Source organism: Anomalospiza imberbis, chromosome 1 (genome assembly GCF_031753505.1).
Source record: "Anomalospiza imberbis isolate Cuckoo-Finch-1a 21T00152 chromosome 1, ASM3175350v1, whole genome shotgun sequence".
NCBI classification, from domain to species: domain Eukaryota; kingdom Metazoa; phylum Chordata; class Aves; order Passeriformes; family Viduidae; genus Anomalospiza; species Anomalospiza imberbis.
In genome coordinates, this window is record NC_089681.1 from 120,453,126 (window position 1) to 120,471,544 (window position 18,419).

Genomic DNA, 18,419 nt, shown 5'->3' on the forward strand with positions numbered 1-18,419 from the left:
TGGCATTTTATTTCGACCATTTAAATGCTTGGAAATCAGGGTCAGATTCACAACTTGTGCCAAATGTGCCTAACAGACTTTATAAAGCAGAACACAAGGAATTTTCACAAGTTCCTTGAATGTCCTCTGCATCTGCTAAAATTCTTGCTGAAATGGTTCTCATTCAAAAATGAAACCTTCAGGGGTCCATTAACATTTTACAAGAAGCAGCAAAAGGCATATGGCTAATCTGCCTTATGGGTTTGGGGTGGGGTTTTTTTGTTTGTTTGTTGATTTTTTTTTTTCTCTAGGCTGGAAGATATGGAAAAGCTACTGAAAACTCATTAATCACTGTAGTGCCTACTGCTACAAATCACCCTCTTAAACTGGACTCCAACATCTAAAATTATTAAAATGCAGTTGTTCTGCACTTCTAGGAGAATAAAGTTTGAGATTTTTAATAATCCTAACTAAAAAGCAGCAGCGGTAATTGAAACACTGATAGGTCATTTCTTTTCTGTGCAACAGTGAAAAGAGTCTTAGACGAACTTATAGGCACATGAATCAGGCTGACAATATATAGAGAAGACACACTAGTGTGTCTACTTGACAATGTTTTGAAATTAGTAAAATCTAAAAATGTTTGTCTGGGCTAAATATGGCTTATGACTCCACTAAAATAGACAAAGTATGGACAGAAATTATGTATGAAAGGTAAAAGGGAAGCATTTTAAGAGACTAAGTTTTATTTTAGTAGAATAGTAAAAACTTCATTAACCATGAATTGTGCTTCATTTACTCTTAATAGCACCAGATGAGACTTGGAAAGAAAGAAGCGAGCTTTCCTTGATCGCCTTCTGGTATCTAGGAAAGGCCTTACTCACTCTTCATTATGATACTAAATTACTGATTCTAATCTTCCACGTGCTGAAGATCTCAAAGAATTTGCAGTGAAATCTGAACCACTGAAATACAAAAACTAAAGACAGACAAAACACTGATACTTCCATCCATACTGGTTAAATTTCCAAAATTCTGAAAGGCAGCTCTTGCTGGAGTGCCACCTTCAGCAGGAAGCTCGGACAGCACATTCTGATGGGACTCTGCCAGGGCATGTGTGAACTGCTCCTCACCTTGCTGGTCATGGTTAGGCCCTGCTGAATTAAGAATATGACAATAGGTTTGTCCTTAAGTTTCTGAGGTAATTTTACTCAAAGTGAACAATGAACATACATGAATACCTATGTTCAGTTTAAATAATTAGTTCAACATTTAGATTTACTACAAATTATTCAGTTTGTACATGTACACATTTCCTTTGTTGACTGGGCAGTCTTATTCAAGATATGAAAATACACATATTTTTACCTTTCCTTTTATGATCTGGACCCTGTAATTTGCATTACACGTTGTTAAAAACTATTATAATGACAACACTGAAACCTAGATTGTGCTATGCTTTTAATTTCATTGAAATTAAGGCTATACTGAATTAAATTTTAATTTACACTTCAAAAAAAAAAATCTTAGTTTCAACAAACACCTTTCTTGTTTGGGAAGTTACACCAAAAATGATACTTAAGGCTATATACAATAACTGAAATTACATATCATTTGTTTTACTGGGACTTAAGAAAAAACCCAGAACAAACCCAAACTGACCTGTTTCAGATCTACCTGGCATATTTCAACTCAGAGTTCTTTTTGCTTTACTACATGTTTTCTCTTAGTTTATAACCAGAGTTAATTAGTAGCTTGTTGTATACCTTTATCTTGCAAAATCTTTGAGTGCATATGGAAGCTCTATTGTAAATCAGTGAAGCGAGTGCTGTGCATCAATCAGTTACATTTTCAAATATTTCACTGTCAGAAAAAGCTGTTTCAGCAGCATTTTTTTGTAGTAGGATGCTAAGAAAGACTATTACAACATGCATTGAAGAGAGAAAGCAGAATATGACTTATAGTTAGAATTATTATTTTTCAAATGCTGCAATTCTATGTCCTGTATCAGAGATCCTGTATCAAAAATACCTTTTGAATTTAATTCTGCTGCAATTCTATGTCCTGTATCATTTTTCTTTGCAAAGACTAATGTTATCAGTTTCATGGTTGTTTCACCACAATACAATTTACTAAGGTTGGAATTGGTAAGTATAAAAGAAAAGGCAAGAATACAAGAAATCACTTTGGAAAATCAGAATACATTATTCGTTTTCCTCACCTTGTTTAAATAATAGTAAAAATTTACCTAAAATAAGCATCTTTAAAGTCCTTTAAAATCTTTATATATATGTGCTGCTAAAACAACATATTCTTCAGCATCAAAAATCTGTTTGAGATCTGTTGACAAAAAAAAATGTTTACATTAATAAAATACCTTTAGAGGAAAATCTTCCATGAGTTACCAAAATCTTTGCTGCTCAGCTGCTAAAAAAGAGCTTAATATAAAAACAATGAATGAGTAAATATGGGTATTAGTTTTGGCCTCAGAAAATCCTTTTATCCATCAGATTTTTGCGTATCACTGAAAGTATGTAAGGAATCAGATTATTGTTTTCATCCTTGGCCAAGTACTGCAATCATAAAAAAAATGCACTGAAGAACTGTTGCATTTTTAGGAAAACTATCTATGGTAAAAGGTATAATCTCTAAGTGTAACATTTAATTTTCATTATTCAGCAAAGATGGGCAGAATGGGAAAGTCACGCTTCAAAGACCATTACAGTTGTGAAGCAGGTAATATTCAATTTTTAAGCACATCAACAGTTCTTCTCAGAGGTCTCTAAAAGCATTTGATGAGGTTCTTTCAATGCTGCCTTACCTCAGACTGCTGTTTTTCTTTCCCTGGCCTCAGAAGCTGTAATGAAAAATAATGAGATTATAATTCTATGTCACCACTCAGTTTTGGTTTATTTTTAAGTAAATAAATTGTATAGTTACTGTACTAAATATACAAAATTAGTACACTTTGCTGTTTGTTTCTGCCACTCTGATCATTCTACTAATTTTCAAAAACTTTCAGGCAGCAGCCAAGCCCCACACAGCCACCTGCTCACTATGCCTCACAAACACCGGGATCAGGGAGAAAATCAGAAAGGTGAAAGCCAGAAAACTCAGGGGTTAAGATAAAGACAGTTTAACAGGGAAAACAAAAGCTGTGCACACAAGCAAAGCAAAACAAGGAATTAATTCATTGCTGCCCATGGGCAGACAGGTGTTTGGCCATAGCCGGGACAGCAGGGACCCATCACATCTAACAGTTACTTGGGAAGACAAACACCACCACCCCAAATGTCTCCCCTTCCTCCTTCTTCTCCACTTTATATACAGAGCATGATGTCCCATGGTCTGGAATATCCCTTTGGTCAGCTGGGGTCACCTGTCCTGGCTGTGTCTCCTCCCAGCCTCTCATGCACTCCCAGCCTCACCAGCATTACAGTATAAAAAGCAGAAAAGGCCTTGGCTCTGTGTAAGCTCTGCTCAGAATAACAAAAACATCTCTATATTATCAACCCTGTGTTTAGCACAAGTATAAAATACAGCTCCATACCAGCCACCATGAAGAAAATTAACTCTGCCCCAGCTGAAACCCACACAGCAACTGGCAATATCACTTTTCTTGGAAATATCCCATATCAGAGAGTGACCAGAGAATATTCAACAAGTATCATACAGAAAGTCATAGGAAGATTCTAATTTGGACAGAATTTTTAATATGCATTGCAGCTCTACATTCCAAGCATGAATGGAAACTGCCAAATGTAAGAACTCAAGCATACTCACCCCAAACTAATCTAGGTCTCAATAACATTCAGGAGACAATTTAGAATTCTGGTTGTTTTGCATATGACCTAATTGCACAGCCTAGTCTTTGCTCTTTTGACCGTAGTACTTTCCATTTCTCTTTGTCTCTGTCCTTTCTTGTCTTTGTGAAATGAAAAGGAACATTTCCCAGATCAGTGGTACTGCAGAGAAGCAGAGATTTATTAGACAAAATGAATACTAAAATGGAATAGAAGGAACATCGTTATTAGGACACAATTAAAATAGGAAGTTTAGTTGTAACAATGAAGTGAAATAGAATGTCTACAAAGTTCACAGTGTTTTTTCACAGACTTCAATGTGTCACTGCACTTTGTCTCCTTCATCAGCCTCTGAGTTGCATGTACTGTTGCATGGCTTTACTTTATGGTTTGCTTAGATAAAGCTTTAGAAGTCTGGAATTCTTTAACCTGACAGGTACCCTTTGCACTCAAAAAGACAAGTTAAAGCCATCTGACCAAGTGACATTATTTCCTGAATCTGACACTTCAGCGATTCAGTCATGTCTATAAGAATCTCAATGCCCTCAATGATCAATAAAAATGGAAATATTTGGCCATTTTACCAGGAATACTTAGTGATATTTATTTGCTGTGAAAACACTTGTGGAATTACTGCTAATCAAGTTAATAAAACAGTAGGGATTCATGTTCTTGTTGTCCCAGTTGAAACCTCAGCAATTTTGTTTCTGATTTTATTGTTATTGTGGATCCCATGAAGCTAGAAGGCAAAAGAAATTCAAAGAGATTTATTTTTTTTTTTGCAACAAAAGACTTTGAACATCGATGGTATCACTAATTTTCTTTTGTCACTCCAGCAATTGAGGCTCTTGTTCTCCTTAGTTAATGGATACACCATTCCAAGCAGTTTTGTCTTCATTATCAGCCACTAGAAAAAAAAATCAAATAAAATCAAAATCCTTCATAGGAGTGTTACCACAATAACTTACAAACATGAATACTCACAGCACACTCATAAAATCCTACTTCTGTCTTCTCAGGCAGAATCAGCTACATCTTACACTACCCATTTCTTTGGGTATTAGGTTTTCTCCCTTCAAAACAGCTCATTGTTTCATGCCCCATCACAGGCACATTTGCTTTTAGAGGCTAATTGCCAATATTTATGTGACTAGTGCTGTCCCATGAACTTGCAGGGAGAATGACTGCTGCTCTTCCTCCCCCTTTGTCTGAGTCAGTAGATCACCAAGGGACTGCTGAGCTTTTAACCCTCTAACATCCTACGTGACACAGGAGCCAAAAAAAGGCATGGAAAACTTCTGCAGTCAGCACAACCATCTACTGGTTTTTTGTGGTTTGTTTTTTGTTTTTTATTTTTTTGTAGAGGTTTTGTAGGTTTGTTGGCTAGTTGAGATCTTTTAACGCAAACATGCTATGTTGGACAGTTTGAGATCATGGATGTATGTTATGATGAAATAAGTGCTTTTCTCCAGTCAAAATTCTTAGTTTACAGACATCCTTTCACAGCTTCAGTATGTAAGAACATGTAGACCTAGACCAGTAACTATACAGAATCAACACTGGTTTATCTGCATACCAAACAAACACCCTTGTGCTCTTCTAGCACTGATTTTGTTTGTGAGAAAACTGGCAAAGTAATACTAACTTTCTTGCTATTAATTTTCCATCTTCTGTAGTTAAATTAATGAAATAATCTACAAGCTTTTAGTCAAACATTCAAATTGGCAGACATGAGAAACGAAGGCTAACATGTTTCTGTGCTCTGAAAATTACTCCTTGACTCAATGTGTGAAGGGAAGAAGAGAAGATTTGGTACATGTTGCACACTTTGGTGACTATTCCTTTCTCAAGAACACCCACAATAACATAATATGCACTGTGTCACATGTGACACTGTTAAACCAAGTCTCCAAGGATACAGAGCAACTGTTCAACCCTTCATATCAGGTGATCTGTACATTGGACCTTCTCAATCCTACTTGCAGTAAATTTACAGGAAGGAAAAATACCTTTTGAATTTCATTCCACCACAGTGGGTCATATTTTATAGCAATATTTTGGAAGAGATTATTAACAAGCTGTGCGCTGTAATGAACAGTTGGTTTTGTATGTTTAGAAAGAACGAGCTGTAACAGTAACCACAGTGTGAAAACAGCTCTTGGCCTCATCTACAAAGGAAAACCAATTTAGTACAAACTGCTGAAAAATAGGTTCCTGCAAGTCAAAAAAACAGGTTCAATGGTTTGAGTTCTCTTTTGAGTATGATAAGCCATTGCTGATTAATGAATGTGCCTCTTGCACTACACTGGTTCAGAAGAAGAGTAAATTTGTAATTTTGAAGGTTTGTACAATTCTACTTATGTGTACTAATTTGAAAAGTTTGACAACAGTGATATACCAAAAAAAAAAAGAAATCCAGCACAAACCTATGGATAGAAAGACTTGTTCTCTAAATTTTCAGTTAGAATTCCTGGGATTTCCCCACAAAAGGCATATTCTTTTGGGAAAGGTGTAGGCATATAGTCCTATGAACTTCATATTGATGTTCATGATGAATACAGACAGCACTGTATTTTCCTATCCCTAACTTTTCCATAGGAATAAGCTATTCAGTTTATAAAAGAGACACTCACAAAATCTAAGCCTCTACTTTACTTGTCAGATATCATTAAATGTGTGTCAGTCCTATGACTAGAAATAGTGGTGTATCCCACATTTAATGTGTATGGAAGCACAGGGCACTGGGACTGGTGTAGAGCAGGAAAGACTGTGCATTCTGCAACATGACTGCACGTTTGTGCTCTGATCTCACCAAAATATGCTTTCATCCCCCCACACTTTCATAATTCACAGACCATGGCAAAAGCAAGCCATGGGCTGCCAGAACCCCTCATGTTGCCTGCAGTTTGCTACCTGCCTGCACCTGAAGAGCAAGTAGGGAGCTAAAAGCTCCTATTTTTATCATCTTGAAATGGCAGAACAGGCACCCATACACTGGAAGAGTAAATGGTATATCTGAATAAGTAAGATTTATTATATCCCTGGATTTTTTCTTGTCTCTAAAAAGTACTGACTTGTTGTTATTCTTAATGTGACAAAATGGCTACAGAAGTTCATGTATCTGCTCTAGGCAAACCAATACGTAACATGGAGAACTTTGCTATAGGTAGCAGACATGATACAGCCTGATGGGGTTAACTTCTGCAGCTGCATTAGTAATAGCAGAACCTGAAGACCTTCATCTGGCTTGGATCTGGCATTACACCAAAAGGCAGGAGGCTACCTGAGAAAGAATGAAAACATGGTAAAAACATGATATAAATGATTGAGTCAAAGGCATAGACACTACACAGCAAGATGTCATGTAAGTTGTGTCAAGCAAACCGTAGCTTGGTGGTTAGGGCACTGCAAGGACAGAGGCCACTCACTTATTAGTTAAAAAACAAAATGCCTCAGTGCTTATCTGGGCTCTCAGATTTTTAAGGACAAGCTCCAAGCGCTGTAGTGGCAGTTTTTAGGTATCATGTCTCTCCTCATATTTCTAGTCAAGTTTTCACTCCTTTTTCCATTGACTGGATACATCACACAGCCTGGTACCAAAGATCACGGAATATTCTGAGCTGGAAGGAATCCACAAGGATCATCGAAGTCCAACTCCTGGCCCTGCACAGGACGTGCCAAGAGACACACCATGTGTCCAAACACTTCTTGAGCTCTGTCAGGTTGGTGCTGTGACCACCTCCCTGGGGAACCTGTTCCGGTGCCCAACACCCCCTGGGTGAAGAATCTTTTTCCTCTTATTTTCCTATTAATATCAAGCCTAAACCTTCCTTGACACAGCATCATGGAGAGCGTCATGGAGACGCATTTCCAGTTTCCTCCAGGAGCACTTTTTCTTATCACTCCATGTCTACCCTTCACTTACCGAAGGCACTTCCTACCCTGCAGAGCTCCGGGAAGAACGTGCACAAGAGTGCGGCAGGAGCCAAGGCGGGCAGGAAGACCCACAGCGCTTATGACCCCCGCGCCCCCTCACAGCCGGCAGCCCCGCTGGGCCCCTGCCGACGGCGATCCCTCAGCCTGCGGCACTGGAAGGCGGGCGGGACGAGCCCGCCGGGGTCGCAGCGGGCGGGACGAGCCCGCCGGGGTCGCAGCGGGCAGAGGCCACCGGGGTCGCAGCGGGCAGAGGCCACCGGGCGCACGTAGCGAACCCCGCAGCCGCCATTTCCTCGCCCGCCCGAGGGCACGGCCAGCCCCGGTCCCCGCCCCGCAGCCGAGAGATGGGCCCCGCCCAGCGCACGGCACTGTTACGAGAGCGGCTGCGCTCCTCCTCCTTCTCCTCCTCTTCCTCTCTGCCCCGCCGCCGGGATGCCGAAGCTTAGCAAGGAGGCCAAGCAGCGGCTACAGCAGCTCTTCAAGGGCGGCCAGTTCGCCATCCGCTGGGGCTTCATCCCCGTAGTGCTCTATCTCGGTCAGTGCCGGGCGGGGGACGCGCGGGGGCCCTCGGCGGCCATTCCCGAGGCCGGGTCTGGGGCGGCCGGCTCCGATGGCCGCTCTCCGTCCCCCGGCCCGTCCGGACGCTGCTGGGGAGCGAGGGGCCGAGGGAAGGGCCCGGGAGCCTCGGGCCGCCCCGCCGCGCTGCCCCCACTGCCCGCGGCCATCGCCGCGCATGTGCGGAGGCGAGGGCGGGGTTGCCCTTGGCAGACCCGAGACGGGGAGGCTTTTTGTTACCTTTGGTTTTTTGTTTGTGTGTTTGTAGGGATTTTGTTTGTTTTTTCCCCTTTCTTTGTAAAGAACAAGTATGTGATCTGCCCACTCTACTCGACCCTAGCGAGGCCACATCTGGAGTGCTGTGTCGAGTTCTGGGCTCCTCAGTACGGGAAAGATGAGCCGCTGGAGAGGGTCCAGCACAAAGGCCACGAGGATGATTAAGGGACTGAAGCATCTCTCTTATGAGAAGAGATTGCGGGTACTGGGCCAGTTTAGTCCAGGGGAGTGGAGACTGGGAGGGGATCTCAATAAAGCATGCAAATATCTTAAAGGCAAGTGCCAAGAGATTGGAGCCAGACTCTTCAGCGGTGCCTAGCTACAGGATGGGTAGCAATGGCCGTAAACTGTAGAAGTAGTTTCACCTCATAAACAAGAAGTTTCATCTCAACATGAGGAAGAAATTCTTCCCGTTGAGGGTGGCAAAGCACTGGAACAGGCTGCCCAGAGAGGTCGTGGAGTCTCCCCCTCTGCAGACATTCAAAACCCACCTGGACACGTTCCTGTGTCACCTGCTCTAGGTGACCCTGCCTTAGCAGGGGTTGGACTAGGGGATCTCCAAAGGTCCCTTCCAACCCTAACAATTCTGTGGTTCTGTAATAAAGAAGTTTTTGCCCCTTTTCCTCCCTGGAGGCCAGTCCTGTGTGAGGGCCTCTCTGGGGAGTGGGCAGAGCACTGAAGCAGCCGAACAGCAGCTGAGGCTGCAGTTTAACCCTGTGTCAGTGACTGCCTGCTGTAGTAGCCAAGGCTGTGCTTTGTGCTCTAGGGAGTCTGTGGTGAGCAGAACGCTGGGAGCTCTGCTTCATGGCACTGAGGGCATTAGCAGCCTCTGGCTGAGATTGAATTTCCAGCAACAGGAATACAGGTTACAGTCTCTCTCCCACCAAAAATAGTGTGGCTCCTGTTTCCAAGCTGCGGTGGAATGTTAAGGGGATGCCTTGCTGTTGTGCCTGGTGCCCAGGATATATTTTGCTTGCTCCTGTCATCGGGCTGGCCAGGCATCACTACCACATGGTAGTTCTGTTGAGTTAGAGAGGTATGCCATCAGCCGTCCTTGTTAAAGAGAGGCCAGACACTTTTGTTCACTGCTTTTGTAACAGAGGGGCCCAGGAAGGCTGATCCCTGCAATTCATGTGGCTTACTTTTTGCCCAAACTGTTTGGCCTTTTGGGAAAAGCACCTAAACTAGGCAAGCATCTTTGCACTGAATGTGAATATGAAGGATGCCTGGGAGCTTGATGTGTTTCCAGTCAAATCTGAGAGGTTGTTTTGATTAATTGAAGGAAATGCAGTGCCTGGTTTGAAGGGCTTTGCTTGTTTATAGATAACAACCAGGAAAATGTTGGTCTCTTCAGCTGCTACGGAAGTGCTTTAACCACAACTGCAAGCAAAAGAAGTCACTTCAAAAACTATGGAAAAAACTAATTAGCACTGTTGGGTCTGAACTTTAGTTGCATTTCCATTTTCAGTTTATCAGTGATTTTAAATTAGTAAGTTTTGGGTGGGAATTTCAGCAGTGTTTTGTGACCTAATTTGTTGTTGAAGTTCTGTTTAGATTTTATTTCCATAACAGTGCCTGTGGATGTTGGAAAGATGCTCTTTTTTCTTAGTGACATCAGAGTGTCACATTAGTTGCATTAGTGACATTAAATAAGTTAGTTCAAATTTTATAAGGCCACCGTACTGTATTTACAGTTGCACTAATACCAAGGTGCCTAGTATATTTTTTGTTATGTAGCAGTGAGAAATTTAAGTTGTTCTAGTTTAGGTTCATATCTCCAGAAAAATAAGTGTGCTATACCACATCTACAATGCCTTCTTATAAATTTATCTGCAGTGATGAAAGTATAAGCAGATGGGAGGGGGAAGTGCAGATGCCACCTTGATTGCCATAGACATTTGGAGGTGACATGTACCCAAAGTCTGCAGGATTGAAAGGATCTCTTCTCTACTGGGATTACTTTTGAATCTGGGAGGGAAGGTGTGACCCTGTGTGTATAGAATACATGCTGAAATAAAAATAGGGAAGGAAATGGTCAGCAAATTTGAGTCTGTAACTTTCTCTGTAAAGCTTTCTAGCTCAGGGCATGTAGGAAGAGCCCAGTATGAGAACGTGCAATTATAGGTAATTGGTGGGGTTTTGTTACATTTTTTTCAACTTTCTTTAAAGTGGCTGCCTGGTTTTAAGTCAGTAAATTAGACCAATGCAGTTTTTTTAAACCTGGTTTGCTTATTTAAAAATACTGGGAGTAAGGTGAGGAGCCAGAAACATTCACACACACAGAGTGTAGCTGCAATTAATGAATTTTTAAACTCAGTTGCTGGACAGTATGACAGCCAAAGAACTTGGGTCAGGATGTCTAATTTTCTCAAATCATTCAAGGTTATCTTCAAAGAGCTTTTCCAGTGCCTGTGAAGTTAATGGAAGTTTTTCCATTAACCTTTGTGGCCTGTGTTTCAGGCAATGTGACATTAATTATTTATTTTCTGTAAATGATGGAAACAATATGTCTCATGAAACATTCACTTCTGGATAGCCTGTGTAGTGTTGAACAGTGCCTGAATTGCATGATTCTGTTTCAAGACTTTTATTTTACAGTCCAGAGAGCAAAGATACTTCATATACTAAACCTTCAGTTGCTTCCCTAGTATTCATATAACTTTAATCAATTGGTATATTTGAGTCCTTGGGGACTGGGGATGATCTCTTTGTAGTTAACTTTAAATTCATTTTCCTGGGTATTAGAAAACAGCTTGTTGGTTTGCAAGCTTTAGTAGTATGTAACTTCATCCAAAAAGTGCCAATCAGAATAGAAGATTTGAGGTTTAATTGATTTAACATTTAGCATCTGTCATGCTAAATTGAGTGAACTGTTACTGAAATACGGCTTTTAAGTTCTGTGTCAGATGTCACTGGATAATTGCCTGTTAGGCCCCAAGGTGCTTACACCAGTTTTAAGTGTCTTTGTTGGTAGAGCCCTGCTAGATTGCTTTCTGAACATTTAAAATCTGTGGGTTTGTGTGTGTAAAAGTATGTATGTCTTGATCTCTGGGATAGATGACTTCCTTCATCTCACACAGTTAATTGGCCCTGAATTTTAAGCCAGGTAAGACTTTTTAAAAAAATAAAAGTGTACACTGGTATTTATTTTCTTTGCTTTCTAACCCTTGTAAGAATGTGCAGTTTTTATTCAGGTTAGTGCACAGCTTCATGAATCACAATACTGTGTTCGCTAGTTTTCTTTTTTATTGTTATTTAATGGGCTGGAATAACTTAATAGAGATTTAACTATGTAGGAATCTGCACAGACTTGTTTATTTTTATATACGTATGTAATGTATGTTTCACTTCAGGTTTTAAAAGAGGTGCAGATCCTGGAATGCCTGAGCCAACTATCTGGAGGTATGTATTGGTTCCAAATGTTCATACAAACCCAGTGCAAATAGTTACTGGTTTGGGTGTTATCTCCAGCCAGCAGGAGTTGTGAATGATGCTTCCATCCCTTGTTTTTAATTGTGTGGTTCTTGTTTCTTTGGAAATTCAAATGACAAGTCAGCAAAGTTCTAGTTCTTGGGAAGACCTTTCTCTTAATCCTGCATAGTTTTTAAGATATGGAACTTCCTGTGTCTTTTGCGTGACAGCTGCCCTTCTAATCTGTTGTAGAGCTAGTTTGTGCAAGTTTCTGCAGAGAACAATAACTTGTCAGATTTCTAGCACAAATGGAAACCAAAATCCAATCTCCTTGCATTTGCAAATGAGGAATAACACTGCATAAAAGGTGCATGAAGTAAAGGGCTGTATCCTTCAGTATTAGTCACTGTCATGAAGCCAAGTGCATTTGGCTTGTGTTGCCTCTTTCTTGTAGGACTCTTTGTTATGCTGCAATGTTATGGCATTAGTAATGCTTAAGTTCTAGTGACAATTAAGTGTTATTGAAGGGCTTCCTTGGGGGTCTAACTAATTAGAGTTTTGGAGAAAGGGTGGTTCTTCTGTTTTTCAAAAAATGCCTTTGATTACTGTGCTGAACCAGGTATTCCTAAAACAAGTAATTGATGGACTGTATTGTTTGCAAAGTCATTGATTAACTCTTCTTAATTTACATAGTTACAGTATATAGAAATCCCATTTTTAGGATTCAGTGGTTCAGTAGAAACAGTAGAAAATATGGGAAAAACAGTGGTAAGATCATATTACAATTTCAGTGGAATCTACTGTTTTCTTAACAACCAAGTTGCTGCAGTTGTTTGCTTGCTGACAGTGTTTCTATGTTTAGCTTCACTGGTGGTTTGAGACTTTTTTTTTTGGTGTGCATCTGTACAGTGTAAAAGATGTGTTTTGTACCAGAATATATATATGTAGATACCATGAACAGATGTTTTGTCTAATCTGAGGCTTACAGATGCTCATTTTTGTGAGAACATGTTGGTGCTCTGTAGCCTTAAATTTTGCTTTAAAGGTGGCATTATTTCAATATTTTGGGGGCTAGTGTTTATTTCTGTACATTTTTAGGGCTGCTCCTCCAGACTTGTGTTTTACAAATAGTGATTTAAAGACAAGTATGTGCTGCAAATCTGACTTTAATTTCCTTCCCCCCTCCCCTTTCAGTCTACTTTGGGGATGAAGGCTGTGGTGGTCCTGTTGTAGACGCAGCCGATGGACAGAGTGTCAGAAGATACGTACATTCCAGAGGATGAGGCCGACACTTAGACCAGCTGGCTCAATCAGCTTGCTAATGCCATAGGTTGTACATACAACAAAATGAAGTTTATATGGACCTAACTTATTTGCATTACGGTGTAATTAAATAAATACTGTTTGAATGGATGCATGTTGTTTTTTAAGTCTTTACATAATATAATGTAGTGGTTTATTTATTACAGAAACCTGTGGTGGGGGTTTTGTTTTGTTGTGGTTATTTTCCAAAATATGATGATATTTAATTTCCATACTTATCCCTGTTAACAATTGCCTTTTGGGTAAAGATTCCTCTTTATCTTCACAGTAACCAGAAAACTGAGCTACTGTTTTAAATGCTTCAATATTCTTCAAAAGATCCTTGCCCAGATGTTGGTAAGCCTCTGTGGATGGTTACTGTGTTGATCCACTTCAGGTTTTTTATCTCCTTATAGATTCTTTTATCTGTGGATACAGCAAGGATTGAGGAATGTGTATGTTTGTGTTTTCTAGCACATTCAGATACTAAAAAAGTACACTTTCCTGCTACCTTTAAATGCTCTCTATGTTTTCTGGGATTTAGGATGGGGTGGGAGGACAGAACAGTTGAGTGCTCCATGTGTATATATAAATTGCTCTTACTGTAAGAGAAAGTTACTAATGTATAACTGATGGAAGAAAACAAGTACACTAAACAAGGTATGTGCTTCATTTTTATGCTGAAGTCTTACTCTTTGGACCATGGTTGGTTTGGTTTCAATTGGTTTTCTCTCTTTTAACACTGAAGTTCAAGCACTTAAATGGCGACTGTTTGGTTTCTGTTAAATAGAAGCTGTTTTGGGTAGATTGCTCTCTCCCTTCCAGAACTGCGTAGGGTAGTTTGTATCTCTGCAGTGATTTTTGAAAAAGAATGTTTATTATCTCCAAATTATTGCAACAAAGGTATTCTAGAATTTGGCATGGCTTTTTTTTTTTAACCACACAGATTTTTCAGGCTTTTTTTACATTAATTAAATGCTTAAGAATAGGAGATTCCTTGGTTTTTAATCTGCCTTGGCAATTCATGGTAAAATGTGACTGTGTTTAAGGGCTGTGATTGGAGAAACAGAGAGAAATGAGCCGTGATTGGAGAAACAGAGAGAAATGAGCCAAGGGAGAAAACTTAAAATTAAGGACAAGAATTGGAAAGAAAAAAGTGAAAACGTTTATGAGAGCTAATGTAAACCAGCATGTTCTTTAAAATTCCATTAATCATGATGACTCAGTCATAAGCCATGAAATACTGGCATGGCTAATGCTGATAGACTGCTGACAGTGGAACAGTGCAAGGACTGAATGCAGAACAGTGTCGTCTGACCATGTATCCTTTTGCTAGTGCAGAAAGGTGCCTTTTCTTTTACAGTAACTTGAGATTAATGTAACTGCTCATAGTCTTAAATTATGAAAGAAATTAATTTTTTGATTATTTTTCTGGACTGATGATATCTAAAGGTAATAGTAATAAAATAATCTGTTGGTACTTGGTAGTGGCTTTAATCATGATTAGGAACATTTTTTGTCTGTTGAATTTCATGCAGTAACCTGAGATATTCATACTAAGAGATACAGTATTTGGTGTGAAGTAACTCGTATTTCTCAATCAGGTTTTACATTTCACAGGGGTGTACAATACCCAAAATGCAGCAGTGGGTGGATGGACCCAAACACCTGCAGAAGCGTATTTCATGTGGCCCTGTTGTGTGTCTGACATTTGGGGATGTGGTTTGTGGGTGGCAACCGCCACATGGTTGCTCTGGTCACTTTCCAAGAATTATAGTATTTGGCAAGAGGTAGAGAAACAGGGAAGTGTTTCCTCTTTCATTAAAAGTTTTACAAAAGCATGCATATGTCAAGCACAGGCCAGATTCTGTGACGTCTCCATGCTGAAAGTTTGTCTTAAAAATAGTTGCATTTCAGATTTTTTGTGACTTGGAATTACTGGATAAATATTGCTTATGCAATTCTTACTTTAAGCACATTGGAGAGGAAATTTTTGGTAATTCACTGAAGTACTGAAGTATGTTTCAGGAAAGTTATTAGCATAGAAATCTTGGGTTTTCAGATTGAGGGAGAAAAAGTCTTTGTAGTACCTTCAAATCAGGTTAAATTGAATGCCAGTATGTAGTATAATGTTTTTTGTTTATACATCCAGACTTTCATTCCATATAGTGTTCTTCCTGTAATTAAAAGGTGAATGAAACTTCTCTTTAAATAAACATTTATATTCTTCCCTGGTGGGGGAAAAAAAAAAAAAGAACAGGTGTTAATCATTATTTCATGGTAATTAATTGTAAGGTAGTGAAAAAAAAGGGAGTTATTTTTCTTCAAGTTTGAAAATGAAGAAGTCATTGGTATGGATGTTTTGAAGTTACTTAGCAGTTTTTGTCATTTTCACAAAATTTGGATGTGCTTGTAAGAGCACACTAGTGGTTTGGGAAGTTATGTATTAAAGAAGAATCTTAATTTTATGAAGAATCTTAATTCCCTTAAGAAAGGTCAGAAATATGCTACTTTTTTTTTTATGCTACTTTTAGCAAGACTGGGTTTTTTTTGGTGGTGCTAGGGAGAAGAGGGCAGGTCTATGGAGTGAGGTGGAAGAACTCTCATGTTGATCAAGGCTGGGGACTTAATATAGGTGTTATTAATTTCAAGTGTTTTAATGTATGATTTTTTTCCTTTCTGATTTTTCTCCCAGTAGAACCTGAGAGAATGTTATATTACGGTCACATAGAAGACACTTAGAAAAGAACAAGTACAAATTTTTCTGCTTGTCTGTATTGATCTCTGTCACTGGATCGGTGCCTTGCGCAGCCAAGTGCAGATTCTTTACTGTGATGGGGCTTGTGATGGAGTCCTGTGAACTCTTAGTACTGGAATAAAGCCAGTGAGCATAGTTTACTGAAAAATGGGCTCTGGCTACCACAGCTGAGCTCAAGGCTGCAGTGTAGATCCGTGAAATAAAATCATTGATGCCTTCTTGAGTTTGGTGGAGATTGTACTGACTTTGAGGTATCCTGTTGATTGTAGCCCTGAGATAGGGATTGTTCGGCTTTTTACTTTGTGCCTTCAAAGTGGGGGGATGTGGAGTGTACTTGTGTTTGCCTCAGTGTCAGGGAAATGCCATCTGACACTGGAGCCTGTTGTACCTGGTGACAAGCAATTGTGCAAGGGACAGAGAGGGAGCCTTGTGAGTTCGGTGGTTTTCTTGGTCAAGGTGTATGGACTGTGGATCTCCTGCTTAGCAGGGTAGAAGAAGAATGGTCAGTTTAGTGTTATCACTAAAAGGAAAAAAAAAAATCTGTCTTTCAGTATAATTTTGTTCGTAATAATTGATATACAAAGAAACCTATCTGTCTACTTCATAAACTCTTCAAGGCCTGACCAGTTGTGAGGCAAAATTAAGGTGATAGGAATTTGTAACAGGTTTTTAATTCTGCTACAAATTCCCGATATGAACACAACTGGTACAAAGTAACTGGACTGTATCTCATCATAGATATAAAACAGAGGCTGTGTGATTTTTTTTTTTTCCTTGAATGAATTCATCAGCAAAGCTCCTATTAGCTGAACTATAACATTTAAACACATAAACTGTGCAGACCAAACCAATGTTCATAATTTTGTCACAACAGGCCCATTTTAGTGAAGTATAAAACTTGTCTTTTGTTGCTTTGTATGACTGTCTTCCAAAATGGCTGTAGGTGACAAAAAGCTGCTTAAGATCTCATTTTCTTGCATTTTGTGGTAAATGAAACAGACATCTAACATAATGGTTTTTATCAGGAAAAATGCTAAATCAAACTGTATGTTTTGGAAATATTTTGTTACAGTCTTGGAATTTAAGGTATGATGACACTGATGATATTTGGAAATTAAAGCTCATTACATCTGTTTTCACCCCAGGAGGAGAGACCACATCCTGTTAAATGTCATATGACTTATTTATTTTTTACAAATAATGACTTAATTGCAATTTCTGAATACTTTTCCATGATGGTGTGTGATGCAATACCCTTTTCTTGGTTAAGTTTGTGGGTTACCTATATTGTTTCTTGGTCATGGTTATATTAATTCAGGATTAGAGGATGGGTTAGGTGAAGTGAATGTTTATCTGCTGTGTGGAAAGGAATATGGCAGGGCAAATCAAATCTCAATGTTTTGATTCTGATGGTGAATGTTTGTTTTTTTAAAACATTTTCTCTGGAATTATTTTCTCAGGAAAGAGTGAATCTTAGATTCTGATCACTGAATAGAAGTCCAGACTGCAAAATTTATGAAGAGTGTTTTCTGATGACTGCCAAAGTCAGCGTTGAAAATATAGAAGGAGTTGGTTAAATATGTTTAATTACAGAAATTGGTTGATTTTGCTAGTAATTCATAGAGATAGTACTTCAAAGTTGAAGCCTGCAGAGGTTGCATTTTTTTGGGAGCAGGGTGGGTAGGTGGGTTTTGGTTTTTCCCTTATTAAGAAGAGGAAAGAAATTCATTGAGCTAGATCAGAAATTATCTAATCATTTGACTTGAAAAGCAAGGACTTAGTCACAAGTTTTGTAGTTATATATGTATATGTTTTTTTTTTTGCTAATACTTTGACCATGAAGACTTTGTGTACTTCTGCATACTTACCTTTCCATCATTTTATCTTTGAAGTTGAAATTGGAAAATATTATTAGTTACAAATAACAATGGCAAACATGGGGGAAGTTTCCTATCAAGCTAAGCCGACCTATTTGCTCCTTACTGCTCAGAAGTCATGCTGCTGCCGTGCTTTACTGGTGCTGTAACTCTTCTGTCTCTTGTAGCATCAGCTTGGTTTAGCTAATCTCACCATCAGCTGTTGATAAAATCTGTGGAGGCACTAGAGATGGATGCAGTCTCATTCAAGTAGTTGTTCTTTCTGCCAGAATTGAGTGTTTACACCAGTACTGGGTAGGAAATGGTGCTGCAACCTGGGAAGTTGGTCAGGCTGAGATGTTTTCCACTTTTTATTTTTCTTAGAAGTTTCTTGCACAGTAAAATATGATTAAAATTAGAGAAATGGTACTTCAGAGACTATATCTTATCCCCACCCCCACTTTTCTATTACCGATGACTTTAATATTGGGTTGCATTCCGTCTTTTTGGTTTTTTGGGGATTGTTTTGGGTTTTTTTCTCTC

At 39.3% G+C, this 18,419-nt stretch overlaps 1 protein-coding gene, 1 long non-coding RNA gene and 1 other non-coding gene across 3 annotated transcripts; 1 reads left to right on the forward strand and 2 right to left on the reverse strand.

Annotated features, from left to right (window-relative positions):
• Positions 1 to 1,076: 1,076 nt before the first annotated feature.
• LOC137484851 (uncharacterized) lies at positions 1,077 to 5,083 on the reverse strand. Its single transcript, XR_011005067.1, has 3 exons — positions 3,763 to 5,083; positions 2,801 to 3,671; positions 1,077 to 1,136 (listed from the first exon to the last, which is right to left on the reverse strand). It is a non-coding gene; the product is annotated as an uncharacterized lncRNA (long non-coding RNA).
• On the reverse strand, positions 2,461 to 2,548 carry LOC137465382 (small nucleolar RNA SNORD93). The gene has a single exon (XR_010994631.1). It is a non-coding gene; the product is annotated as a small nucleolar RNA SNORD93 (small nucleolar RNA).
• A 2,997-nt stretch (positions 5,084 to 8,080) lies between the features above and the next one.
• On the forward strand, positions 8,081 to 13,373 carry TOMM7 (translocase of outer mitochondrial membrane 7). Its single transcript, XM_068209004.1, has 3 exons — positions 8,081 to 8,253; positions 11,903 to 11,951; positions 13,155 to 13,373. The coding sequence occupies exons 1-3, from the start codon at positions 8,151 to 8,153 to the stop codon at positions 13,168 to 13,170; spliced, it is 168 nt and encodes a 55-aa protein (XP_068065105.1). The 5' UTR covers positions 8,081 to 8,150; the 3' UTR covers positions 13,171 to 13,373.
• The last annotated feature ends 5,046 nt before the right edge of the window (positions 13,374 to 18,419 follow it).

Bases quoted from the DNA above. Each gene is read 5' to 3' on its own strand.
- TOMM7 (XM_068209004.1), top strand. From the start codon at position 8,151: ATGCCGAAGCTTAGCAAGGAGGCCAAGCAGCGGCTACAGCAGCTCTTC. The intron at 8,254-11,902 runs GTCAGTGCCGGG...GTTTCACTTCAG, and splicing joins CCCCGTAGTGCTCTATCTCG to GTTTTAAAAGAGGTGCAGAT.